The 25,115-nt window shown below is 46.9% G+C and overlaps 2 protein-coding genes across 2 annotated transcripts in view; one reads left to right on the forward strand and one right to left on the reverse strand.

Annotated features, from left to right (window-relative positions):
- Window positions 1-1,011, reverse strand: part of snd1 (staphylococcal nuclease and tudor domain containing 1) — a 361,345-nt gene extending 360,334 nt beyond the window's left edge. Inside the window, exon 1 of the mRNA XM_079493746.1 lies at window positions 547-1,011. Within this exon, the coding sequence (XP_079349872.1) occupies window positions 547-639 (93 nt within the window). The 5' untranslated portion in view covers window positions 640-1,011. The remainder of the gene's footprint in view (window positions 1-546) is intronic.
- A 4,447-nt stretch (window positions 1,012-5,458) lies between these two features.
- pax4 (paired box 4) lies at window positions 5,459-24,834 on the forward strand (the record flags this gene model as incomplete). The annotated part of the gene is made up of 10 exons (XM_079494777.1): window positions 5,459-5,570; window positions 6,184-6,314; window positions 9,526-9,741; window positions 9,847-9,937; window positions 10,585-10,728; window positions 22,957-23,039; window positions 23,129-23,192; window positions 23,714-23,787; window positions 23,892-24,000; window positions 24,428-24,834. Exons 1-10 carry the CDS (start codon window positions 5,537-5,539, stop codon window positions 24,832-24,834), a joined length of 1,353 nt encoding a protein of 450 aa, XP_079350903.1. The 5' UTR covers window positions 5,459-5,536.
- Between the last annotated feature and the right edge of the window lie 281 nt (window positions 24,835-25,115).

A 25,115-nucleotide genomic window follows, 5' to 3' on the forward strand; every position in this document is an offset into this window, starting at 1 on the left:
CAGGTTTCAGTGGGAATTGTGACTGAAACTGAAACGTGCTGCTTGCCGGTCAGAACCATGTTTTCATTTTTCTCAAATTCAGGTTCATTCAAACTTAAAAAGAAAACGGAAACAGCGCGAAGTTGGAGGACACCACCATCAACGTCGGCTAATGTTGGGGGGCTAAAAAAACTAGCAAGCTAAAGCTATAGCTAAGCGAGCTAATGTGGGGGGGCTAATCACCGCCTCCAGCTTGTAAACACGTCGCTTTCGCAGAACCACGTCGGTTTGTGGCTCTCGTCGACACTTTTGTCAACCGAAAACGGGTTTTTGTTGTATTTCGTCCTCATGGAAGCCACACCGGGCAGCATGCTGACCGGTGTGTGGTGACACTTCTCTAAACAGTGCCACCGGTACTGGCACACCGGCTGGCACCATCCAAATCAAAGTTTGCATGAAGTTGCCTTGGCACTTAAATTTCGCACGCCCAGAATAAAATAAAACCAGCGGTCATTATGTCCTTATAACACGTCTCCCACACACACACAACATGTTATATTACTGTACCATCTTGACTATTCCTCTCTGGAGCGGAGCGGCGACCTGGTTCTGGGTCGAGCCGGGCTGCTGGGAACCTTGTGCAGAAACTGATGCCATCATGTCCTATAAAAGCTGGTTCTGGTGGTGGTGGTTCGGTTCAGGGGTGGGGGGGCTGTGGTGGTGGTGGTACCGGACGGTCCAGATGGAGGGGAAGCCTGACTAAGAAGAAGAAGAAGTGTTCTTCTACAACTGGGAGCCGACGAGAAAAGAGAGAGGCTGAGTGAGCAGCACTAGCAGCAGCAGCAGCGACTCACACACACACAGTAGAGACACCAACACGTTGCTACCGGAAACACATGCGCACACACTCCACACGTCAAAAGCACACGTTTCCCTAGTTCCAATGAATGGGGGCGAACGGAGCGTGCGTGTATAGCTAGAGTATATGCCGCTGAGCACTGCGTGCGAGTGCGTAGGCACGCTGGATGGATGGAACGACGTCTTCCGGTGCAAGAGGTGCGACACGTCAGCATAGTATTTAACCCATTCGACAGAAAAAGATGTACAGTTCAGTTCAGTTCAGTTCATTCATGAGAGCAGTGGATATCTAAAACACCGTACACAATACATTACACTACACACACAGTAGAGATAGAGGGTGGTTCTATTATATATATTATATATATATATATATATATATATATATATATATATATATATATATATATATATATAGGCTATATATCGCGAACATATATATATATATATATGTTCGCGATATATAGCCTACATATACATACATATATAGAATAAGAAAGGATGACTTCAATATACTGGCCACATCGGAAAATATCTCTCTCTCTCTCTCTCAATTCAATTCAATTCAATTCAAAGGGCTTTATTGGCATGAGAAAACATACGTTTACATTGCCAAAGCAGAAAGCACAATACAATCAAAACAAAAATGATGTACATTTAAAAGGTAGAATCTTCAATAGATCAATTTATATTTATGTACCAAGATCACTGGATGCAGGTATAGTGCAGGAATATACACAATGATTAGTCTTTAGGGTGCAGGTTGTGTTCTGTTTGATATCCTTCTCCTATCACAGCAACTAACGAATCTCGCTACTGTGTTTGCACATTGTTGTACCTCTCTCTCTCTCTCTCTCTCTCTCTGAAGTAGCCCCAATACGTTCCCTACACTCATTCTTTGAATCTGTAGCTCTCGGATCTCGGAGCTATACAGAATGAGCGTATAGGAACTGAGCCTGAGGGAACGTATATTGGGGTCTATCTCTGAAGATGAGCATGCATAATGCATTATGTGCATGACAGCAGATATCATGTGCATGACGCATCATATAGGGCGCGTTTGGAAATACCGCACCGGAGCGCACTCGCCTATTAGTTTGCATTGCACAGTGTGCTCAGTGCGCTATTTCCGAACGCGCCCATAGGCTATAGGCCAGGGACATGTGCCAACATTGGCACATGCATGGGAGGGTGATCACTGGCATAAGTGTGCATGAGAGAGAAGATTTGTATATTAAAATAAAATATGAAATTAAGTATATATAAAATCCTATAAAGTCCTCTGCTCACATCTGTATATGCAAATTGTATCTGCACCTAATTCCATTATTTAAACTGAACTGGGGGGGGAGTCTGGTTGAAAGGTGGGCCATTGACTCTAATGATCATTGCATCCTGATTTGAAAGAAAATATCAAAAGGAGAAGAAGAAACAAAAGTTTGTTATATTATGGACAACCAAAATATTATTTTGATTGTTATTTCCAACATATGTTAAATGGAAATATATTTGGATGTGTACAAAAACATGCGGCACTTCATGCAGTCAAAAAGAACCGAACCCTGGCTATACATCAATGCATTCAAAAAGGTTCCAATTCAGACTCATTTGCTCGTCTGTACTATAAATTAAGCCAGTGCTGAAAACATGCATATATGGATATTAGACCACATATAATATAAGCAACTAAAATGACAAAGAGTTATTGGTCTTTGGTTCACTTCAAATTAAGTCAAATTGGTCTGGTCTGTGCGCGTTTGTTGAAAAAATATCAGTGTGTGTGTGTGTGTGTGTGTGTGTGTGTGTGTGTGTGTGTGTGTGTGTGTGTGTGTGTGTGTGTGTGTGTGTGTGTACTCGCGCGCGTGCACGAGTATTTGTATGCTAGATTTGTAATTGTATGGTGCAATATCCGACCATATATATATGCTATGAATATGTCCGTGCAGTGACCTTCCTTCAAATATAATTTTAGTGGAACACGTTGATGTAGAATTGTTTGATTTTTTATTTATCTTTATCTCTAACAGCTTTACCTCAGCTTTTTAAATTGTGAGTATAAGCATATAACATGACTGATCTCTGCAGTCACGTCAGCCTATATGCCTATCCTTCTTAAGCATGCAGATTAAATCAAAATAGATTTTTCAATATTTATTTAATATAAATTATCCTATACGTTTGACCCAGTGTCAGGCACTATAGTATAGCTATATGTGTAATTTAAGTTATGGTTCAGCATTATCGTGAAATAACTATATGCAAATTAATTTTGGACATACAGATTGTCCATAGCATTATCTGCAAACTGCTGTGAAATTTAAAAAATGTGGGTATTCGAAACATAATAATTCCATGTGGATAGAGCCATAGAGGGAAACAAAACTCAAGCTTAGTACGGAGTGGAGCTGGTTTTACTCATAGTGACCTAGCCTACTATCGGCCCACGTGCGGAATTCGTTATTGGTGGTGGGAATCGGGGACGTAGCTGACCATTTGGTTTCCCTACTCGTAGGATAGTTGTGCAACTTGTGCTGCCCCCCCTCCCGATGAGAACGCTGCAATTCCTCATCCAGATCGGCTATTTTGTGAGGACGCTGCACACACGCGGCCGCTCGTTATTACGCGCGGATAAATGTGTTATTTTGAGGGTCGGCTTGGCACTTTTTGGCACATTTTGTTGCCCCCCCTCGGCGTGTTGGCGTTTCCCTAATACCCGCAATACGCAGTGCGTATATTGCGGGTATAGGTAGCGACGGCACAAAGTTCAGATAGTGAAAATAAAGCTTAGAGTAGGTATATATAGGCTATACATTTCACGTGCAATATCTGCCAAAAACATAGCATTCAGACTAACCAAATAAGGACCACCGCATTCTTGAAAAGTATAATAAAACAAACACAAACAAAACATATCACACAATATAGACCTGTTGATTATAGCTTTGTTGATGTTAGTAGAAAATCCATTCGTTTTTTGAAAATGATATATTTACTATATGACATTACTCCCTAGCTGGATATGAGGACATCATGGGCATGTTTGTATATGAAGCAAACTAGTATCCGATTGCGCACAAGGCCAGTCGGTGCGCTTTGGATAGATTTATGAGGCCCCTTTACGCAGTTGAAATTGTGACAGTTTCCCATACATCAGGACACGCATACGCACACATACGATTGTGTAATGAACGAAATAAAATAATACGAGGAGTTGGAACTGTATGCATATATTCAAAAACGTTAAGGACACTAAAACATTCGCCTTCTCCTTTGGAGAGTTGAGTGTCAATTTACGCACGGCGAGTAGTATTTTTTTTGCCGTTCCCGGGCGTACCACGCAACTGTTTTATCGGCCTCGATTTGTATATACACGCAGAATGTGCAATAAAGTACAATACATCAATAACGACCGGAACCCTCCAGTGATAAAGAAAATAAAAGATCTACCTTGCTTAGCCTGCAGTTTATCCTTTTCTTTTTTTTCTTTCTTTTTTTGTATCTGGTTGGCAAGGAGATGCTGGTGTCCAGAATGTATGTCCTCCCCTCCCCGAACTGAGTGCACCAGGAGTACTATTGTCCACTAAGCCAAAGTTAATGTATAATTTGGACCATATGGCATTTTAAAATCCAAGCCTTTATTCCGGTGGCACTTCGATCTGTGTGGACCCAGCTAATGATATTCAATTAGTCATTAAACAGGGCCAAAAGACGAGCCCTGTCTGTGTGGTTTTCGCATTGGGCTAATATTTGCTTGTCAAATATTTCCTTTGAAACGTTTACAACGCATTTTATCTGCTGGCTGCCCAAGGAACATCTGTGAGGGGTTTTTAAACCTCCCCATTCTGTGGAAACGAGGTCCCCCAATTGGTCCTCGCCTCTCGCCCGCAGGCTAGTCTATTTGTTCACGCTTGAAAGAAAATGTAATAAAGAGAGACTCCTCGATGGATTTATGATTTATCAGAAGCACTTTACCATATGGCATGTCGTCATTGGCGCAGATTTACAAATGTTTGTTTTATGAAAGGGGGACTCAATCGTTTTAATCTGAACCACTTAACCTGGTGCAAAGGATGCTCAAGTCACGTGACCAGACGAGGAGCTAAAGAATGAGTAACATGCCTGCGTTGATCGCGTTGAATTTTGAATTTGTATAGTTTTAACAAAAGACGCATTGGGATTTCTTAATTGTGTCCGAAAATTAAATAATTATGCTATCCTTTATACTGCTGGTCTGTTGTTCTGGAATTGTAGTTGATAAAACAAGTCACTGCATATCCTGAATGAAACATTTGTGCCCATGGATGAGTGTGCGTGCACCGGTTGCTTTATACATTTTGCCAAATTGCGCTCACAAAGTCTGACATATATAGGATAGGCCAATCAAGCAGCCTGCATGTGTGGTGGAAGATGCTTATTGACATTTGGGGTTGGCTACGTCATCCTCAGAGGTCTATATACGTGTGTGCTGTGGTGCGTGATTCCTGTGTTTTGTCAGAGGTGCCTGCAATCTCAGACTCACACTTTCATCTCGCCAGCAGCTCGTGAGGGGTCGTCCGGCTGTTTGCACCGTTGGAAGCGGCTGTGGATGTTATAGCTATATAGGATACATCGTTTTCCTGTGGAGAGCTTTATTTTTTGTGCTGATTGAATCACTTTCATTCCTGCAAGAGCAGCAAGACAGACTGACTACCAAGTGGAGATGTGTGGAACTAACTTGGATCTGCCAGATAAAGGTTCTGTCCATGCACAATTCTTTGAACCCCATCATAATCATAATAGTATATTAGCCTAATTGGCTCTGTGGCCTGGATTGAAATGAATTAAATGATGCCTGAAATTAATTAAATGATGCCTTTATAAATGGGCCTATATTTGTAGTTTTATTTGTCTATGGATTGTTTTAACTTTAACCGAACCCTCAGGCATATCTATACTTAGTAAACTATTGTCTGGAGTCGGGTTTTAGCCTACTATGGATACAAGAAGAGTGGGCACTAAGTGGGCACCTCTATGTAAAACATATTTGAAAAAGTATTGGATATAATAAGCCTACTATGGTTTAAAGCAATATGGGTATTATACTTTAATGGTTATAATGTCCAAGCATGTAATCATATATATGCTTTACATTCGGCCTAGACCATTTCCCTATATATTTGTTTTACATTTTAGAAAAATGTACCATTTTTACATTGAGGTGCCCTATAGGGTCCGCTCCTTCTACACCAAGTACATTTCGGAATATTCCCCAATAAGACTGCCGGATATAGGGTTCAATTAAGTTAATTAGGCCATGCCTGCTATCTGGTTATAATAATAATTATGTTCTATCTCTCTGTGTATAAGGTGGTAGCAGTGTGAACCAACTAGGAGGCATATTTCTAAATGGTCGACCACTCCCTGCTTCAAAGAGGAGAAAACTGATTGAACTGGCTTCAGAAGGACTGCGTCCCAGCGAGATCTCCAGGATTCTTCGGGTAGACGGTCTATATAATACGCACGTTGAGCACCCATAGACAAATATATATTGAACCAAACCAAACCAAACCCTAAAACTCATTATGCAGAATGGACCATTTACATTCATATATTGGATTGAAATTAGCAGCTGGTATAAATGTGAGGATGATTTTAATTACTTTATGGTGCTGAGTATAGCTTATATGTTAAATAATTCATCATTGTGTGTCAGTTATAATGTATGTTTTGTATTCATAAAAATCACACCCGTGTGAAGTGTGAAGTGAGGGGCGCTCTAATCAATTATTGACCTAATACCAATATGAAACATACCTTAGTTACATCACCAATAATGGTGGTCCCTTATTGGCCAAGAGTTTCCACCGACAGCCAATTTGCTCAGACACATAATGTTACAATCATTGTCATTTAATGTTTGTGTTAAGACAGAATCTCTACACTATAGTTGTTTATAGAGCGTCGCAGTCCCGCCCCCTCGAGAGACCCGGAAAAGAAATCCCCGTTCATTTTCCTCATAGACTTTTCAGAAAAGTATTTATTTAAAGACGTTTACGCCGCGGACAAAGCCAACTCTTGTCGTGACAAATCATGACAATAAACACAATGTTTTGGGCCAAACAAAGAATTAGAAAGTAGAAAAAAAACGGCAGGTTACAACACTTTTTTGTTGTTTTTCTTCTTTGTAATTATTTGTTTGGTCCAAAATATTGTGTTTGTTGTCACGACTCGAGTTGGCTTCGTACGACGCTTAAAAGGTCTTTAAATAAATACTTTTTGAAATGTCTATGGGAAAAATGCATTGGGATTCATTTCCTGGGCCTGGCGTCGTCATGAAAGGGGGCGGGACTGCAACGCTCTATAGAGCACCGAAGTCCTGACGTCACTGCCCTCTACTACCAGTAGAGGGCAGTGAGCGAAAAGGTTCATGTATGTTTTTATAAGCATTGTACTCTCCATAGGGGGATTTTAGATCGCCTCATATAAGAACTGTGTTTGAAAAATAAACCGATCACCACGGCCTTTTCACTCATATGGATATGAAGCATCGACTGAAGGTGGAAATGTACAAATATACCCAAAGAGTAACAAAATAAGCGTTAGAAACGAGCCAAACAACCCAGAGACTACATTTCCGGGTAGGCTGCTTCTGCCCGCAGCCCGTCGCACAACAGAAACTGAACGTTAATTACGTTTATTTTTATTTTTATTTTATTGATATATAATGTATCGTGGTTAGTACGAGTCGAGTCACCACCAGCTGAGCTTACGTCAACGAGGAATCTCAGGAACGCAATATGTTGACAGCTGGGCGTGACGTATATGCTCAGCGACATTGCATTCATATGTAGTTTCAAGGCTTTTGCGGTCACATTAATTCCATTTTCTCTAGAAACTGGCTGTATCAAATATGAATGGACATCATTAACGACTGTGGCTCAAGAGGTAGAGCAGGTCGTCCAATGATCCATGGGTCGGCGGTTCGAATCCCGGCTCCTCCTGTCTACATGTCGAAGTGTCCTTGGGCAAGACACTGAACCCCATGCTCCCGATGTGCTGGTTGGTACCTTGCATGGCTTCCGCCGCAATCGGTGTATGAATGTGTGTGTGAATGGGTGAATGTAATGCACAATCTATGTAAAGCGCCTTGGATAAAGGCGCTATATAAATGCACCATTTACCATTTTACCATTTACCACAGCCACTCCCCTGACAGAAACGCCGAGGTGGTCGGTTTATTTTTCAAACACAGTTCTTATATGAAGCGACCTAAAATCGCCGTTTGGGGATCTCAATGCAAATAAACAAATACATGAACCTGGCGATTGACGACCTCTACTGAAAGTGACGTCAGACTTCGGAGCTCTATAGGAGCCCTCAAAGAACGCCCTCGTGCATTTCATGCAAGGGCAATTCATTGAAAGTTCCATAGCTCTATATGCAACGGCAGCAACGGCATTAGGGCTATGGACCAGAGCTAGGGGCGTCTAATGTTTGTTTAACTGCTGTAAACAAACCACATGACGTCTAAGGCTTCACTCACATCTGCACAACAGATTGTTGTATAGCTGATGCATGAGACTTGTTGACTGATGCAAGCTCGCAATTCATTTCCAATGGGAGTCACATGGTTTGACACAACATTTTTGTTGTATGAGGGGGAGGGGGGCAGTCGAAACACAGCCGAAAGCCGTACAACAAAAATGTTGTGTCAAACCATGTGACTTCCATTGGGGCGGCCATGACACTTACCCTTTGTTTACATCTGCCATGCAACATTGTTAATGCTAGATGTATAGGTGTGAGTGAGGCCATAGTGCCCTAAAAACAAACAAGTCGATAGACTTATAGCTGCCACTCTGTTTGTCTAAAGTGCTCTAAACAAACAAACATTAAAAGTCCATAGACCTGGCTAATTTCAAAAGCCAGACGTTCATAGAGGCTCAAAAATGCAATATATGTCTCGAGATGTAGTGGCCTAGAAGTATAAAGTATCAATCGTTCTTAGGATATTGTTAGAAATACTTTTGAAAATGTTAAAACCCTTCAATATAATTGAAAGGGCCTGTTTTTTGATGGAGGCTGCAGATACAATCATTATCAGAGAAGCTTTCAAAACAAGTTGGAAATATGTTAAATAAAAATCACACCCGTGTGAAGTGGTGCAACTCTGTGTGGGGGTCCCCGGGGGGGGGAATGACAGAGTTACCGTGTGGGGGTCCCTCTACTGTACCCTCTACTGTACTGTACTGTCACTGTACTGTACTGGCACACCCGAAATCACCATATATAGTTAATATGTGCGTGTGTGTTTGTGTGTGTGTGTGTGTGTGTGTTAGGTTGCGCACAGGTGGTGAAAAACAACCATGCTGTTTTCGTGCTCAGACGCACCCAGCCAGCCACCCACCCAGCCACCCACCCACACACATAGCTCCGTAAGGGAGTGTTTGCACCACTCAAAAAATACTATACAGTACACGACTATACACAGTGTTTGAACTAACATGTGCATCGCTAGGCCCAATACATCCAATAATAAGAATGTACAATTACTGTATAATAAGTGTAAGGTAATCCCTATAACTGGAAACGTTTAATGCAAAATCGTTTTTTGACCAAAACAAATAATCGGACATCAGCCAAAATGTCAATATTGTGCATCCCTTTGATTACATTATACTGAAGCGAAAATATATATCTTTTGGCAAGGTGTCCAATGGCTGTGTGAGCAAGATTCTCAGCAGATATAACCAAACGGGACTGGTGGAGCCCAAGGCCACTGGAGGCAGCAGGCCTCGACTTCTGACCCCTGAGGTCATTTCTAGGATCATTCAGTGTAAGCGGGAGAACCCGGCCATTTTCGCCTGGGAAATACGGAAAAGGCTCGCATCTGAAAGGACCTGTACGGCCTCCGGGATTCCTAGCGTGAGTGAGATTCATAAACTGCCCGCTCGTAAAACGTTTTCACTCCCTCTTATGCAATTCTGGCATCTGACATGATATTATTCCCATATTTGTTTCCTTTATAAGGTGTCTTCTGTAAATCGGATTTTGAGAAAGATCCAGTTGGACTATGGGCCAATGTGCATGGAAGTCGACGCTCACAGCACTGTCTTCCCAGGTAATCACATCTCATGAGACAACATCAGTCCAAAACGTTCTTAACAGCTCCTACAGAAAGCCTACAAAAGCTTTGTCTATACAACAGTATATCTAGGCTGCAGTGGTTCTCAATCTTATTTGATCTCTGGACCTCAGAGATCACACACAACTTCACAAGTGTGATTTTTGAGGGGCGTTACACCCCCTCCTACATCCAGCTTTTAGTTTACCGTCCACAAACTTCGTCTTAAACAAACATTAAATTCCAATTGACAATGAATGGAAGTTGAATGAAGACAGAGGAATTCATCGTTTAGATTGGGGTCCGACAGATCAAACAAAACACAACAAAAGGAAACATGGCGGATGACCAAATACACATCACATTGGAGTTCTATTTTGGGCGGGAACCCCTTTTGGTGTTTTAAACATTATGTTATAATTTAGCTATTGAAAAATAGCAGATCTACAAGCTCATAGCGCGCCACCGAGTGGCGCGCTACGAGCTTGTAGGTCTGCTATTTTTGAAAAATCGTAAAAATGTGGCGCAAATCTTTGAATATATATTCTTTCAAAGTGAATGTTTTTAACTCAGGTCTAAATGGGTTAAAAAAGAAGAGGTTGTAGAAACAGTGGTCTATAATGTTAGCTAATATATCTGTTCAGGATTTCCATCCGTGATTGAAGAGGAGGACATTACTAACAGAGAGCCAGTGGAGAGGCTGTGCAGCCCAGACCAGCAGCCTCAGGCCTCTCCGAACCGGAACCGAACCTCCTTCACCCCAGAGCAAAGCAGAACCTTAGAGCAAGGTCATTTGAAAGAAAGTGTCTGCAACTCACACAAACTCACATTGGCAATGCCGGATGGAAACCTTGTACGTCCAAAGCGTTACTTTTCACAGAATGGAAAAGAAAGATCCGGTAGATCCAGTATAGTTATTTAGTCAATTATTTATTGACTAAATAAGTTGGGCCATATGTGGCCACCAAAAAAAATATGGATCTCTACCATGCATTCAGCTATATGGCCTGAACCTGGGACCTTCTGTTCCCCAGGCGGCCTAGTCTCTACCATGCATTCAGCTATATGGCCTGAACCTGGGACCTTCTGTTCCCCAGGCGGCCTAGTCTCTACCATGCATTCAGCTATATGGCCTGAACCTGGGACCTTCTGTTTCCCAGGTGGCCTAGTCTCTACCATGCATTCAGCTATATGGCCTGAACCTGGGACCTTCTGTTTCCCAGGTGGCCTAGTCTCTACCATGCATTCAGCTATATGGCCTGAACCTGGGACCTTCTGTTTCCCAGGTGGCCTCTCTACCATGCATTCAGCTATATGGCCTGAACCTGGGACCTTCTGTTTCCCAGGTGGCCTAGTCTCTACCATGCATTCAGCTATATGGCCTGAACCTGGGACCCTCTGTTTCCCAGGTGGCCTAGTCTCTACCATGCATTCAGCTATATGGCCTGAACCTGGGACCTTCTGTTTCCCAGGTGGCCTCTCTACCATGCATTCAGCTATATGGCCTGAACCTGGGACCTTCTGTTTCCCAGGTGGCCTAGTCTCTACCATGCATTCAGCTATATGGCCTGAACCTGGGACCTTCTGTTTCCCAGGTGGCCTCTCTACCATGCATTCAGCTATATGGCCTGAACCTGGGACCTTCTGTTTCCCAGGTGGCCTCTCTACCATGCATTCAGCTATATGGCCTGAACCTGGGACCTTCTGTTTCCCAGGTGGCCTAGTCTCTACCATGCATTCAGCTATATGGCCTGAACCTGGGACCTTCTGTTTCCCAGGTGGCCTCTCTACCATGCATTCAGCTATATGGCCTGAACCTGGGACCTTCTGTTTCCCAGGTGGCCTAGTCTCTACCATGCATTATGGCCTGAACCTGGGACCTTCTGTTTCCCAGGTGGCCTAGTCTCTACCATGCATTATGGCCTGAACCTGGGACCTTCTGTTTCCCAGGTGGCCTAGTCTCTACCATGCATTATGGCATGAACCTGGGACCTTCTGTTTCCCAGGTGGCCTAGTCTCTACCATGCATTCAGCTATATGGCCTGAACCTGGGACCTTCTGTTTCCCAGGCGGCCTAGTCTCTACCATGCATTCAGCTATATGGCCTGAACCTGGGACCTTCCGTTTCCCAGGTGGCCTAGTCTCTACCATGCATTCAGCTATATGGCCTGAACCTGGGACCTTCTGTTTCCCAGGTGGCCTAGTCTCTACCATGCATTCAGCTATATGGCCTGAACCTGGGACCTTCTGTTTCCCAGGTGGCCTAGTCTCTACCATACATTCAGCTATATGGCCTGAACCTGGGACCTTCCGTTTCCCAGGTGGCCTAGTCTCTACCATGCATTCAGCTATATGGCCTGAACCTGGGACCTTCCGTTTCCCAGGTGGCCTAGTCTCTACCATGCATTCAGCTATATGGCCTGAACCTGGGACCTTCTGTTTCCCAGGTGGCCTAGTCTCTACCATGCATTCAGCTATATGGCCTGAACCTGGGACCTTCTGTTCCCCAGGCGGCCTAGTCTCTACCATGCATTCAGCTATATGGCCTGAACCTGGGACCTTCCGTTTCCCAGGTGGCCTAGTCTCTACCATGCATTCAGCTATATGGCCTGAACCTGGGACCTTCTGTTCCCCAGGCGGCCTAGTCCCTACCATGCATTCAGCTATATGGCCTGAACCTGGGACCTTCTGTTTCCCAGGTGGCCTAGTCTCTACCATGCATTCAGCTATATGGCCTGAACCTGGGACCTTCTGTTTCCCAGGTGGCCTCTCTACCATGCATTCAGCTATATGGCCTGAACCTGGGACCTTCTGTTTCCCAGGTGGCCTAGTCTCTACCATGCATTCAGCTATATGGCCTGAACCTGGGACCTTCTGTTTCCCAGGTGGCCTCTCTACCATGCATTCAGCTATATGGCCTGAACCTGGGACCTTCTGTTTCCCAGTTGGCCTAGTCTCTACCATGCATTCAGCTATATGGCCTGAACCTGGGACCTTCTGTTTCCCAGGTGGCCTAGTCTCTACCATGCATTCAGCTATATGGCCTGAACCTGGGACCTTCTGTTTCCCAGGTGGCCTCTCTACCATGCATTCAGCTATATGGCCTGAACCTGGGACCTTCTGTTTCCCAGGTGGCCTAGTCTCTACCATGCATTCAGCTATATGGCCTGAACCTGGGACCTTCTGTTTCCCAGGTGGCCTCTCTACCATGCATTCAGCTATATGGCCTGAACCTGGGACCTTCTGTTTCCCAGGTGGCCTCTCTACCATGCATTCAGCTATATGGCCTGAACCTGGGACCTTCTGTTTCCTAGGTGGCCTAGTCTCTACCATGCATTCAGCTATATGGCCTGAAACTGGGACCTTCTGTTTCCCAGGTGGCCTAGTCTCTACCATGCATTATGGCCTGAACCTGGGACCTTCTGTTTCCCAGGTGGCCTAGTCTCTACCATGCATTATGGCCTGAACCTGGGACCTTCTGTTTCCCAGGTGGCCTAGTCTCTACCATGCATTCAGCTATATGGCCTGAACCTGGGACCTTCTGTTTCCCAGGCGGCCTAGTCTCTACCATGCATTCAGCTATATGGCCTGAACCTGGGACCTTCCGTTTCCCAGGTGGCCTAGTCTCTACCATGCATTCAGCTATATGGCCTGAACCTGGGACCTTCTGTTTCCCAGGTGGCCTAGTCTCTACCATGCATTCAGCTATATGGCCTGAACCTGGGACCTTCTGTTTCCCAGGTGGCCTAGTCTCTACCATGCATTCAGCTATATGGCCTGAACCTGGGACCTTCTGTTTCCCAGGTGGCCTAGTCTCTACCATGCATTCAGCTATATGGCCTGAACCTGGGACCTTCCGTTTCCCAGGTGGCCTAGTCTCTACCATGCATTCAGCTATATGGCCTGAACCTGGGACCTTCCGTTTCCCAGGTGGCCTAGTCTCTACCATGCATTCAGCTATATGGCCTGAACCTGGGACCTTCTGTTTCCCAGGTGGCCTAGTCTCTACCATGCATTCAGCTATATGGCCTGAACCTGGGACCTTCTGTTTCCCAGGTGGCCTAGTCTCTACCATGCATTCAGCTATATGGCCTGAACCTGGGACCTTCTGTTCCCCAGGCGGCCTAGTCTCTACCATGCATTCAGCTATATGGCCTGAACCTGGGACCTTCTGTTTCCCAGGTGGCCTAGTCTCTACCATGCATTCAGCTATATGGCCTGAACCTGGGACCTTCTGTTACCCAGGTGGCCTCTCTACCATGCATTCAGCTATATGGCCTGAACCTGGGACCTTCTGTTCCCCAGGTGGCCTAGTCTCTACCATGCATTCAGCTATATGGCCTGAACCTGGGACCTTCTGTTTCCCAGGTGGCCTAGTCTCTACCATGCATTCAGCTATATGGCCTGAACCTGGGACCTTCTGTTCCCCAGGTGGCCTAGTCTCTACCATGCATTCAGCTATATGGCCTGAACCTGGGACCTTCTGTTTCCCAGGTGGCCTAGTCTCTACCATGCATTCAGCTATATGGCCTTAACCTGGGACCTTCTGTTTCCCAGGTGGCCTCTCTACCATGCATTCAGCTATATGGCCTGAACCTGGGACCTTCTGTTTCCCAGGTGGCCTCTCTACCATGCATTCAGCTATATGGCCTGAACCTGGGACCTTCTGTTTCCCAGGTGGCCTCTCTACCATGCATTCAGCTATATGGCCTGAACCTGGGACCTTCTGTTTCCCAGGTGGCCTAGTCTCTACCATGCATTCAGCTATATGGCCTGAACCTGGGACCTTCTGTTTCCCAGGTGGCCTAGTCTCTACCATGCATTCAGCTATATGGCCTGAACCTGGGACCTTCTGTTTCCCAGGTGGCCTAGTCTCTACCATGCATTCAGCTATATGGCCTGAACCTGGGACCTTCTGTTTCCCAGGTGGCCTCTCTACCATGCATTCAGCTATATGGCCTGAACCTGGGACCTTCTGTTTCCCAGGTGGCCTAGTCTCTACCATGCATTCAGCTATATGGCCTGAACCTGGGACCTTCTGTTTCCCAGGTGGCCTAGTCTCTACCATGCATTCAGCTATATGGCCTGAACCTGGGACCTTCTGTTTCCCAGGTGGCCTCTCTACCATGCATTCAGCTATATGGCCTGAACCTGGGACCTTCTGTTTCCCAGGTGGCCTAGTCTCTACCATGCATTCAGCTATATGGCCTGAACCTGGGACCTTCTGTTTCCCAGGTGGCCTCTCTACCATGCATTCAGCTATATGGCCTGAACCTGGGACCTTCTGTTTCCCAGGTGGCCTCTCTACCATGCATTCAGCTATATGGCCTGAACCTGGGACCTTCTGTTTCCCAGGTGGCCTAGTCTCTACCATGCATTCAGCTATATGGCCTGAACCTGGGACCTTCTGTTTCCCAGGTGGCCTAGTCTCTACCATGCATTATGGCCTGAACCTGGGACCTTCTGTTTCCCAGGTGGCCTAGTCTCTACCATGCATTATGGCCTGAACCTGGGACCTTCTGTTTCCCAGGTGGCCTAGTCTCTACCATGCATTCAGCTATATGGCCTGAACCTGGGACCTTCTGTTTCCCAGGCGGCCTAGTCTCTACCATGCATTCAGCTATATGGCCTGAACCTGGGACCTTCCGTTTCCCAGGTGGCCTAGTCTCTACCATGCATTCAGCTATATGGCCTGAACCTGGGACCTTCTGTTTCCCAGGTGGCCTAGTCTCTACCATGCATTCAGCTATATGGCCTGAACCTGGGACCTTCTGTTTCCCAGGTGGCCTAGTCTCTACCATGCATTCAGCTATATGGCCTGAACCTGGGACCTTCCGTTTCCCAGGTGGCCTAGTCTCTACCATGCATTCAGCTATATGGCCTGAACCTGGGACCTTCCGTTTCCCAGGTGGCCTAGTCTCTACCATGCATTCAGCTATATGGCCTGAACCTGGGACCTTCCGTTTCCCAGGTGGCCTAGTCTCTACCATGCATTCAGCTATATGGCCTGAACCTGGGACCTTCTGTTTCCCAGGTGGCCTAGTCTCTACCATGCATTCAGCTATATGGCCTGAACCTGGGACCTTCTGTTTCCCAGGTGGCCTAGTCTCTACCATGCATTCAGCTATATGGCCTGAACCTGGGACCTTCTGTTTCCCAGGTGGCCTAGTCTCTACCATGCATTCAGCTATATGGCCTGAACCTGGGACCTTCTGTTTCCCAGGTGGCCTAGTCTCTACCATGCATTCAGCTATATGGCCTGAACCTGGGACCTTCTGTTTCCCAGGTGGCCTAGTCTCTACCATGCATTCAGCTATATGGCCTGAACCTGGGACCTTCTGTTTCCCAGGTGGCCTAGTCTCTACCATGCATTCAGCTATATGGCCTGAACCTGGGACCTTCTGTTTCCCAGGCGGCCTAGTCTCTACCATGCATTCAGCTATATGGCCTGAACCTGGGACCTTCTGTTTCCCAGGCGGCCTAGTCTCTACCATGCATTCAGCTATATGGCCTGAACCTGGGACCTTCTGTTTCCCAGGTGGCCTAGTCTCTACCATGCATTCAGCTATATGGCCTGAACCTGGGACCTTCTGTTTCCCAGGTGGCCTAGTCTCTACCATGCATTCAGCTATATGGCCTGAACCTGGGACCTTCTGTTTCCCAGGTGGCCTAGTCTCTACCATGCATTCAGCTATATGGCCTGAACCTGGGACCTTCTGTTTCCCAGGTGGCCTAGTCTCTACCATGCATTCAGCTATATGGCCTGAACCTGGGACCTTCTGTTTCCCAGGTGGCCTAGTCTCTACCATACATTCAGCTATATGGCCTGAACCTGGGACCTTCTGTTTCCCAGGTGGCCTAGTCTCTACCATGCATTCAGCTATATGGCCTGAACCTGGGACCTTCTGTTTCCCAGGTGGCCTAGTCTCTACCATGCATTCAGCTATATGGCCTGAACCTGGGACCTTCTGTTTCCCAGGCGGCCTAGTCTCTACCATGCATTCAGCTATATGGCCTGAACCTGGGACCTTCTGTTTCCCAGGTGGCCTAGTCTCTACCATGCATTCAGCTATATGGCCTGAACCTGGGACCTTCTGTTTCCCAGGTGGTCTCTCTACCATGCATTCAGCTATATGGCCTGAACCTGGGACCTTCTGTTTCCCAGGTGGCCTAGTCTCTACCATGCATTCAGCTATATGGCCTGAACCTGGGACCTTCTGTTTCCCAGGTGGCCTAGTCTCTACCATGCATTCAGCTATATGGCCTGAACCTGGGACCTTCTGTTTCCCAGGTGGCCTAGTCTCTACCATGCATTCAGCTATATGGCCTGAACCTGGGACCTTCTGTTTCCCAGGCGGCCTAGTCTCTACCATGCATTCAGCTATATGGCCTGAACCTGGGACCTTCTGTTTCCCAGGTGGCCTAGTCTCTACCATGCATTCAGCTATATGGCCTGAACCTGGGACCTTCTGTTTCCCAGGTGGCCTAGTCTCTACCATGCATTCAGCTATATGGCCTGAACCTGGGACCTTCTGTTTCCCAGGTGGCCTAGTCTCTACCATGCATTCAGCTATATGGCCTGAACCTGGGACCTTCTGTTTCCCAGGTGGTCTCTCTACCATGCATTCAGCTATATGGCCTGAACCTGGGACCTTCTGTTTCCCAGGTGGCCTAGTCTCTACCATGCATTCAGCTATATGGCCTGAACTTGGGACCTTCTGTTTCCCAGGTGGCCTAGTCTCTACCATGCATTCAGCTATATGGCCTGAACCTGGGACCTTCTGTTTCCCAGGTGGCCTAGTCTCTACCATGCATTCAGCTATATGGCCTTAACCTGGGACCTTCTGTTTCCCAGGTGGCCTAGTCTCTACCATGCATTCAGCTATATGGCCTTAACCTGGGACCTTCTGTTTCCCAGGCGGCCTAGTCTCTACCATGCATTCAGCTATATGGCCTGAACCTGGGACCTTCTGTTTCCCAGGTGGCCTAGTCTCTACCATGCATTCAGCTATATGGCCTTAACCTGGGACCTTCTGTTTCCCAGGTGGCCTCTCTACCATGCATTCAGCTATATGGCCTGAACCTGGGACCTTCTGTTTCCCAGGTGGCCTAGTCTCTACCATGCATTCAGCTATATGGCCTGAACCTGGGACCTTCTGTTTCCCAGGTGGCCTAGTCTCTACCATGCATTCAGCTATATGGCCTTAACCTGGGACCTTCTGTTTCCCAGGTGGCCTCTCTACCATGCATTCAGCTATATGGCCTGAACCTGGGACCTTCTGTTTCCCAGGTGGCCTAGTCTCTACCATGCATTCAGCTATATGGCCTGAACCTGGGACCTTCTGTTTCCCAGGTGGCCTAGTCTCTACCATGCATTCAGCTATATGGCCTTAACCTGGGACCTTCTGTTTCCCAGGTGGCCTAGTCTCTACCATGCATTCAGCTATATGGCCTGAACCTGGGACCTTCTGTTCCCCAGGTGGCCTAGTCTCTACCATGCATTCAGCTATATGGCCTGAACCTGGGACCTTCTGTTTCCCAGGTGGCCTAGTCTCTACCATGCATTCAGCTATATGGCCTTAACCTGGGACCTTCTGTTTCCCAGGTGGCCTCTCTACCATGCATTCAGCTATATGGCCTGAACCTGGGACCTTCTGTTTCCCAGGTGGCCTCTCTACCATGCATTCAGCTATATGGCCTGAACCTGGGACCTTCTGTTTCCCAGGTGGCCTCTCTACCATGCATTCAGCTATATGGCCTGAACCTGGGACCTTCTGTTTCCCAGGTGGCCTAGTCTCTACCATGCATTCAGCTATATGGCCTGAACCTGGGACCTTCTGTTTCCCAGGTGGCCTAGTCTCTACCATGCATTCAGCTATATGGCCTGAACCTGGGCCCTTCTGTTTCCCAGGTGGCCTAGTCTCTACCATGCATTCAGCTATATGGCCTGAACCTGGGACCTTCTGTTTCCCAGGTGGCCTCTCTACCATGCATTCAGCTATATGGCCTGAACCTGGGACCTTCTGTTTCCCAGGTGGCCTAGTCTCTACCATGCATTCAGCTATATGGCCTGAACCTGGGACCTTCTGTTTCCCAGGTGGCCTAGTCTCTACCATGCATTCAGCTATATGGCCTGAACCTGGGACCTTCTGTTTCCCAGGTGGCCTCTCTACCATGCATTCAGCTATATGGCCTGAACCTGGGACCTTCTGTTTCCCAGGTGGCCTAGTCTCTACCATGCATTCAGCTATATGGCCTGAACCTGGGACCTTCTGTTTCCCAGGTGGCCTAGTCTCTACCATGCATTCAGCTATATGGCCTGAACCTGGGACCTTCTGTTTCCCAGGTGGCCTAGTCTCTACCATACATTCAGCTATATGGCCTGAACCTGGGACCTTCTGTTTCCCAGGTGGCCTAGTCTCTACCATGCATTCAGCTATATGGCCTGAACCTGGGACCTTCTGTTTCCCAGGTGGCCTCTCTACCATGCATTCAGCTATATGGCCTGAACCTGGGACCTTCTGTTTCCCAGGTGGCCTAGTCTCTACCATGCATTCAGCTATATGGCCTGAACCTGGGACCTTCTGTTTCCCAGGTGGCCTAGTCTCTACCATGCATTCAGCTATATGGCCTGAACCTGGGACCTTCTGTTTCCCAGGTGGCCTAGTCTCTACCATGCATTCAGCTATATGGCCTGAACCTGGGACCTTCTGTTTCCCAGGTGGCCTCTCTACCATGCATTCAGCTATATGGCCTGAACCTGGGACCTTCTGTTTCCCAGGTGGCCTAGTCTCTACCATGCATTCAGCTATATGGCCTGAACCTGGGACCTTCTGTTTCCCAGGTGGCCTAGTCTCTACCATGCATTCAGCTATATGGCCTGAACCTGGGACCTTCTGTTTCCCAGGCGGCCTAGTCTCTACCATGCATTCAGCTATATGGCCTGAACCTGGGACCTTCTGTTTCCCAGGCGGCCTAGTCTCTACCATGCATTCAGCTATATGGCCTGAACCTGGGACCTTCTGTTTCCCAGGTGGCCTAGTCTCTACCATGCATTCAGCTATATGGCCTGAACCTGGGACCTTCTGTTTCCCAGCCTAGTCTCTACCATGCATTCAGCTATATGGCCTGAACCTGGGACCTTCTGTTTCCCAGGTGGCCTAGTCTCTACCATGCATTCAGCTATATGGCCTGAACCTGGGACCTTCTGTTTCCCAGGTGGCCTAGTCTCTACCATGCATTCAGCTATATGGCCTGAACCTGGGACCTTCTGTTTCCCAGGTGGCCTAGTCTCTACCATGCATTCAGCTATATGGCCTGAACCTGGGACCTTCTGTTTCCCAGGTGGCCTAGTCTCTACCATGCATTCAGCTATATGGCCTGAACCTGGGACCTTCTGTTTCCCAGGTGGCCTCTCTACCATGCATTCAGCTATATGGCCTGAACCTGGGACCTTCTGTTTCCCAGGTGGCCTCTCTACCATGCATTCAGCTATATGGCCTGAACCTGGGACCTTCTGTTTCCCAGGTGGCCTAGTCTCTACCATGCATTCAGCTATATGGCCTGAACCTGGGACCTTCTGTTTCCCAGGTGGCCTCTCTACCATGCATTCAGCTATATGGCCTGAACCTGGGACCTTCTGTTTCCCAGGTGGCCTCTCTACCATGCATTCAGCTATATGGCCTGAACCTGGGACCTTCTGTTTCCCAGGTGGCCTAGTCTCTACCATGCATTCAGCTATATGGCCTGAACCTGGGACCTTCTGTTTCCCAGGTGGCCTCTCTACCATGCATTCAGCTATATGGCCTGAACCTGGGACCTTCTGTTTCCCAGGTGGCCTCTCTACCATGCATTCAGCTATATGGCCTGAACCTGGGACCTTCTGTTTCCCAGGTGGCCTAGTCTCTACCATGCATTCAGCTATATGGCCTGAACCTGGGACCTTCTGTTTCCCAGGTGGCCTAGTCTCTACCATGCATTCAGCTATATGGCCTGAACCTGGGACCTTCTGTTCCCCAGGTGGCCTAGTCTCTACCATGCATTCAGCTATATGGCCTGAACCTGGGACCTTCTGTTTCCCAGGTGGCCTAGTCTCTACCATGCATTCAGCTATATGGCCTGAACCTGGGACCTTCTGTTCCCCAGGTGGCCTAGTCTCTACCATGCATTCAGCTATATGGCCTGAACCTGGGACCTTCTGTTCCCCAGGTGGCCTAGTCTCTACCATGCATTCAGCTATATGGCCTGAACCTGGGACCTTCTGTTTCCCAGGTGGCCTAGTCTCTACCATGCATTCAGCTATATGGCCTGAACCTGGGACCTTCTGTTTCCCAGGTGGCCTAGTCTCTACCATGCATTCAGCTATATGGCCTGAACCTGGGACCTTCTGTTTCCCAGGTGGCCTAGTCTCTACCATGCATTCAGCTATATGGCCTGAACCTGGGACCTTCTGTTCCCCAGGTGGCCTAGTCTCTACCATGCATTCAGCTATATGGCCTGAACCTGGGACCTTCTGTTCCCCAGGTGGCCTAGTCTCTACCATGCATTCAGCTATATGGCCTGAACCTGGGACCTTCTGTTCCCCAGGTGGCCTAGTCTCTACCATGCATTCAGCTATATGGCCTGAACCTGGGACCTTCTGTTTCCCAGGCGGCCTAGTCTCTACCATGCATTCAGCTATATGGCCTGAACCTGGGACCTTCTGTTCCCCAGGTGGCCTAGTCTCTACCATGCATTCAGCTATATGGCCTGAACCTGGGACCTTCTGTTTCCCAGGTGGCCTAGTCTCTACCATGCATTCAGCTATATGGCCTGAACCTGGGACCTTCTGTTTCCCAGGTGGCCTAGTCTCTACCATGCATTCAGCTATATGGCCTGAACCTGGGACCTTCTGTTTCCCAGGAGGCCTAGTCTCTACCATGCATTCAGCTATATGGCCTGAACCTGGGACCTTCTGTTTCCCAGGCGGCCTAGTCTCTACCATGCATTCAGCTATATGGCCTGAACCTGGGACCTTCTGTTTCCCAGGTGGCCTAGTCTCTACCATGCATTCAGCTATATGGCCTGAACCTGGGACCTTCTGTTTCCCAGGAGGCCTAGTCTCTACCATGCATTCAGCTATATGGCCTGAACCTGGGACCTTCTGTTTCCCAGGCGGCCTAGTCTCTACCATGCATTCAGCTATATGGCCTGAACCTGGGACCTTCTGTTTCCCAGGTGGCCTAGTCTCTACCATGCATTCAGCTATATGGCCTGAACCTGGGACCTTCTGTTTCCCAGGTGGCCTAGTCTCTACCATGCATTCAGCTATATGGCCTGAACCTGGGACCTTCTGTTTCCCAGGTGGCCTAGTCTCTACCATGCATTCAGCTATATGGCCTGAACCTGGGACCTTCTGTTTCCCAGGTGGCCTAGTCTCTACCATGCATTCAGCTATATGGCCGGTCCATAAATATGGAGATACAAGGTTTCTGCCAGACAGCGACGATATTCTATATTATTCTATATTGTTGGATATATATCTGGGCCTATTAAAGGACCACTTCACCACTTTTCAACCTATCTTCATATAATAGGTCCTCACTAATAATCATGAAAAAATGGCGCAATTTTTTTCCTACTCGGTCTGTGTCTCATAGGAGGGCTGTGGGCAGTTCAGAAACCGTCTTCCAGTGACATCATCGATGGGAAATACAAGCTAATAGAAACTGCAGGCTTTCTAGTCTTGAAAAGTTGCAATGCGAAAATGGAAGCCATCGTTCTCACGATAATGAAAATCTACACATTTTTGTAAAAAAAAATCTTGTTTAAAAAATAATCTGCCTAATGATGATGTCACTGGAGGACGGTTTCTAAACTGCCCACAGCCCTCCTATGAGACACAGAAAAAAATCGTGCCATTTTATCATGATTATTAGTGAGGACCTATTATATGAAGATAGGTTGAAAAGTGGTGAAGTGGTCCTTTAACAGTGAATCCATAACAATTAATTTCATGCTTCAACGTCCCACACCAGAATTCCTTCAGAGTCACTATGCGGACGTGTACACGAGAGAAAAACTGTCGTCAGAGATCAAACTTCCAGAGGAAACCATCAAGGTAAAACTGGTAATAATGTTATCAAACTATTCGTAAATACTGTAAATATTTCAGCTCTCACTAATTAATATCTATATGCCTTGCCAAAGGTCTGGTTTTCAAACCGACGAGCAAAGTGGAGGAGAGAAGTCAAACAGAGGGATAATATACAGAGTAAGTATAGTGTGTGTGCGTGTGCGTGTGCGCGTGTGCGTGTGCGTGCGCGCGTGTGTGTGTGCGTGTGCGAGCGTGTGATCAATTCCGCAGTTTCTTGAAAAATGTGCTGTTCAATTGTCAGACATCGACCTTGATTGTGACCTTGAACTTGAACCTTTTAGAAGGTCAAAAGGCCATCAACTCTTTGGGATCAGACTACTGAAGTTTTGTCTCTCAAGACTTTCTCCTAAAAGTCTGTACATCAAGCATGCAGAAAATCCACGGAAAATAAAGCAGATGTCCCGCAAATAAGTTGTAATGTAAACCAACATAATTTGTTGAAGCTTAGCTTCAAATGCTACAGATTCTCTGTAGCATTTGAATATTGTGGAAAAGTTGTCTGGCTTTAGAGAATATTACTGTAACAAACAGACCACATCTATTACAATCCCTGGATGCTTCACATTGCTGTGGGCAGTTTAATAATGGTCCAGTTAAATGAAAAATACATGAGAATAAACGTTTCTTTTCCTTCACAGCTGCTGGCCTTCAAAAGGATAAACATCTTTTCCCAACAAATCCCATCGTGGCACGACATTTTACAACTCAACAGGTGCAATCAGTGTTTTGTGCTATATGCGAGATAGAATGTTTCGATTAAATATGTATGAGATAACTGCTACTGCAAATTACACACTGACCGTCTCGTATGTTTAGGTTGACTGGAAGGATATTGGATCATATTGCAACACTTCAGGATCATTTCAGCCTCACAGCACATCGACGGAGAAGTTACATCATAGTTACCGTGCATCAGTGGAAAGAGGTGAGGTTGTTTAAAATAGTTATAATTACATAACTACTTGAGCCAATCAGCCCTACATATTTTGTCATACGACAAATAGCAATAATAACCACCAATATACAAGCTCACAAGGCATTATGACACTGCATTAACTTTTGTAGGACATTTTTTAAATATCTTTGCTTTATGGGATGCTTAAAATAGGGACACCAGGTCGGAAGCAAAACTCGACCTATAAAACACATTATAGCTTATTTAGTCCCTTGTAAATGTACAGGCACTCCTGAAACCATGATGTCCTTCCCCAAACCAGCCTCATCCTTCCACCAACCAGGCAGTCCTGAAGCCATGATGTCCTTCCCCAAACCAGCCTCATCCTTCCACCAACCAGGCAGTCCTGAAGCCATGATGTCCTTCCCCAAACCAGCCTCATCCTTCCACCAACCAGGCAGTCCTGAAGCCCTGATGTCCTTCCCCAAACCAGCCTCATCCTTCCACCAACCAGTGAACAACAACAACAACAACCATATGTTCACAAACTTCCCATCACCTCAAGCAGCCATCACACAGAAGCCCCTGCCGCTGGTGGCCCCCCAGCATGAGGCAGGGAGATTCACCTTCCCGTTGTTTCAGCATCGCACAGACCCCTGCAGGGCGACATTCCCCTCGCCGGTCAACGAGGCGGTGAGAGCCCTCGACAGGCCCTCCTCGAGTACGCAGTACTGGAACCAGCCGGGAGCTGCTGGATGGTGCACCCCGCCCGTATACCAGACGGACCACAGATTTCCGAGGACACAGAAACATGCAGAGCAACTGCCGTATGAATTCCCATCCGTAACCGGACACAAGATCTAAACGCAGCTCTTGAAACAATTGGACCCAGAAGGAATGACTGACAGATTTCCCTTTTCCGCTGGAGGTTTAACCCATTTTGGGCGGGAACCCCTTTTGGTGTTAGCATCATGTTATGCTTTAGCTATTAAAAAATAGCAGATCTACAAGCTCATAGCGCGCCACCGAGTGGCACGCTACGAGCTTGTAGGTCTGCTATTTTTGAAAATCACACCCGTGTGAACGGAGTGGTGCAACTCCCCTCCCTCCTCCCCCCTTCTCTCTCTCTCTCTCATTAGCAGGCA

This window comes from Electrona antarctica (genome assembly GCF_951216825.1).
Source record: "Electrona antarctica genome assembly, chromosome: 23".
NCBI lineage: Eukaryota > Metazoa > Chordata > Actinopteri > Myctophiformes > Myctophidae > Electrona > Electrona antarctica.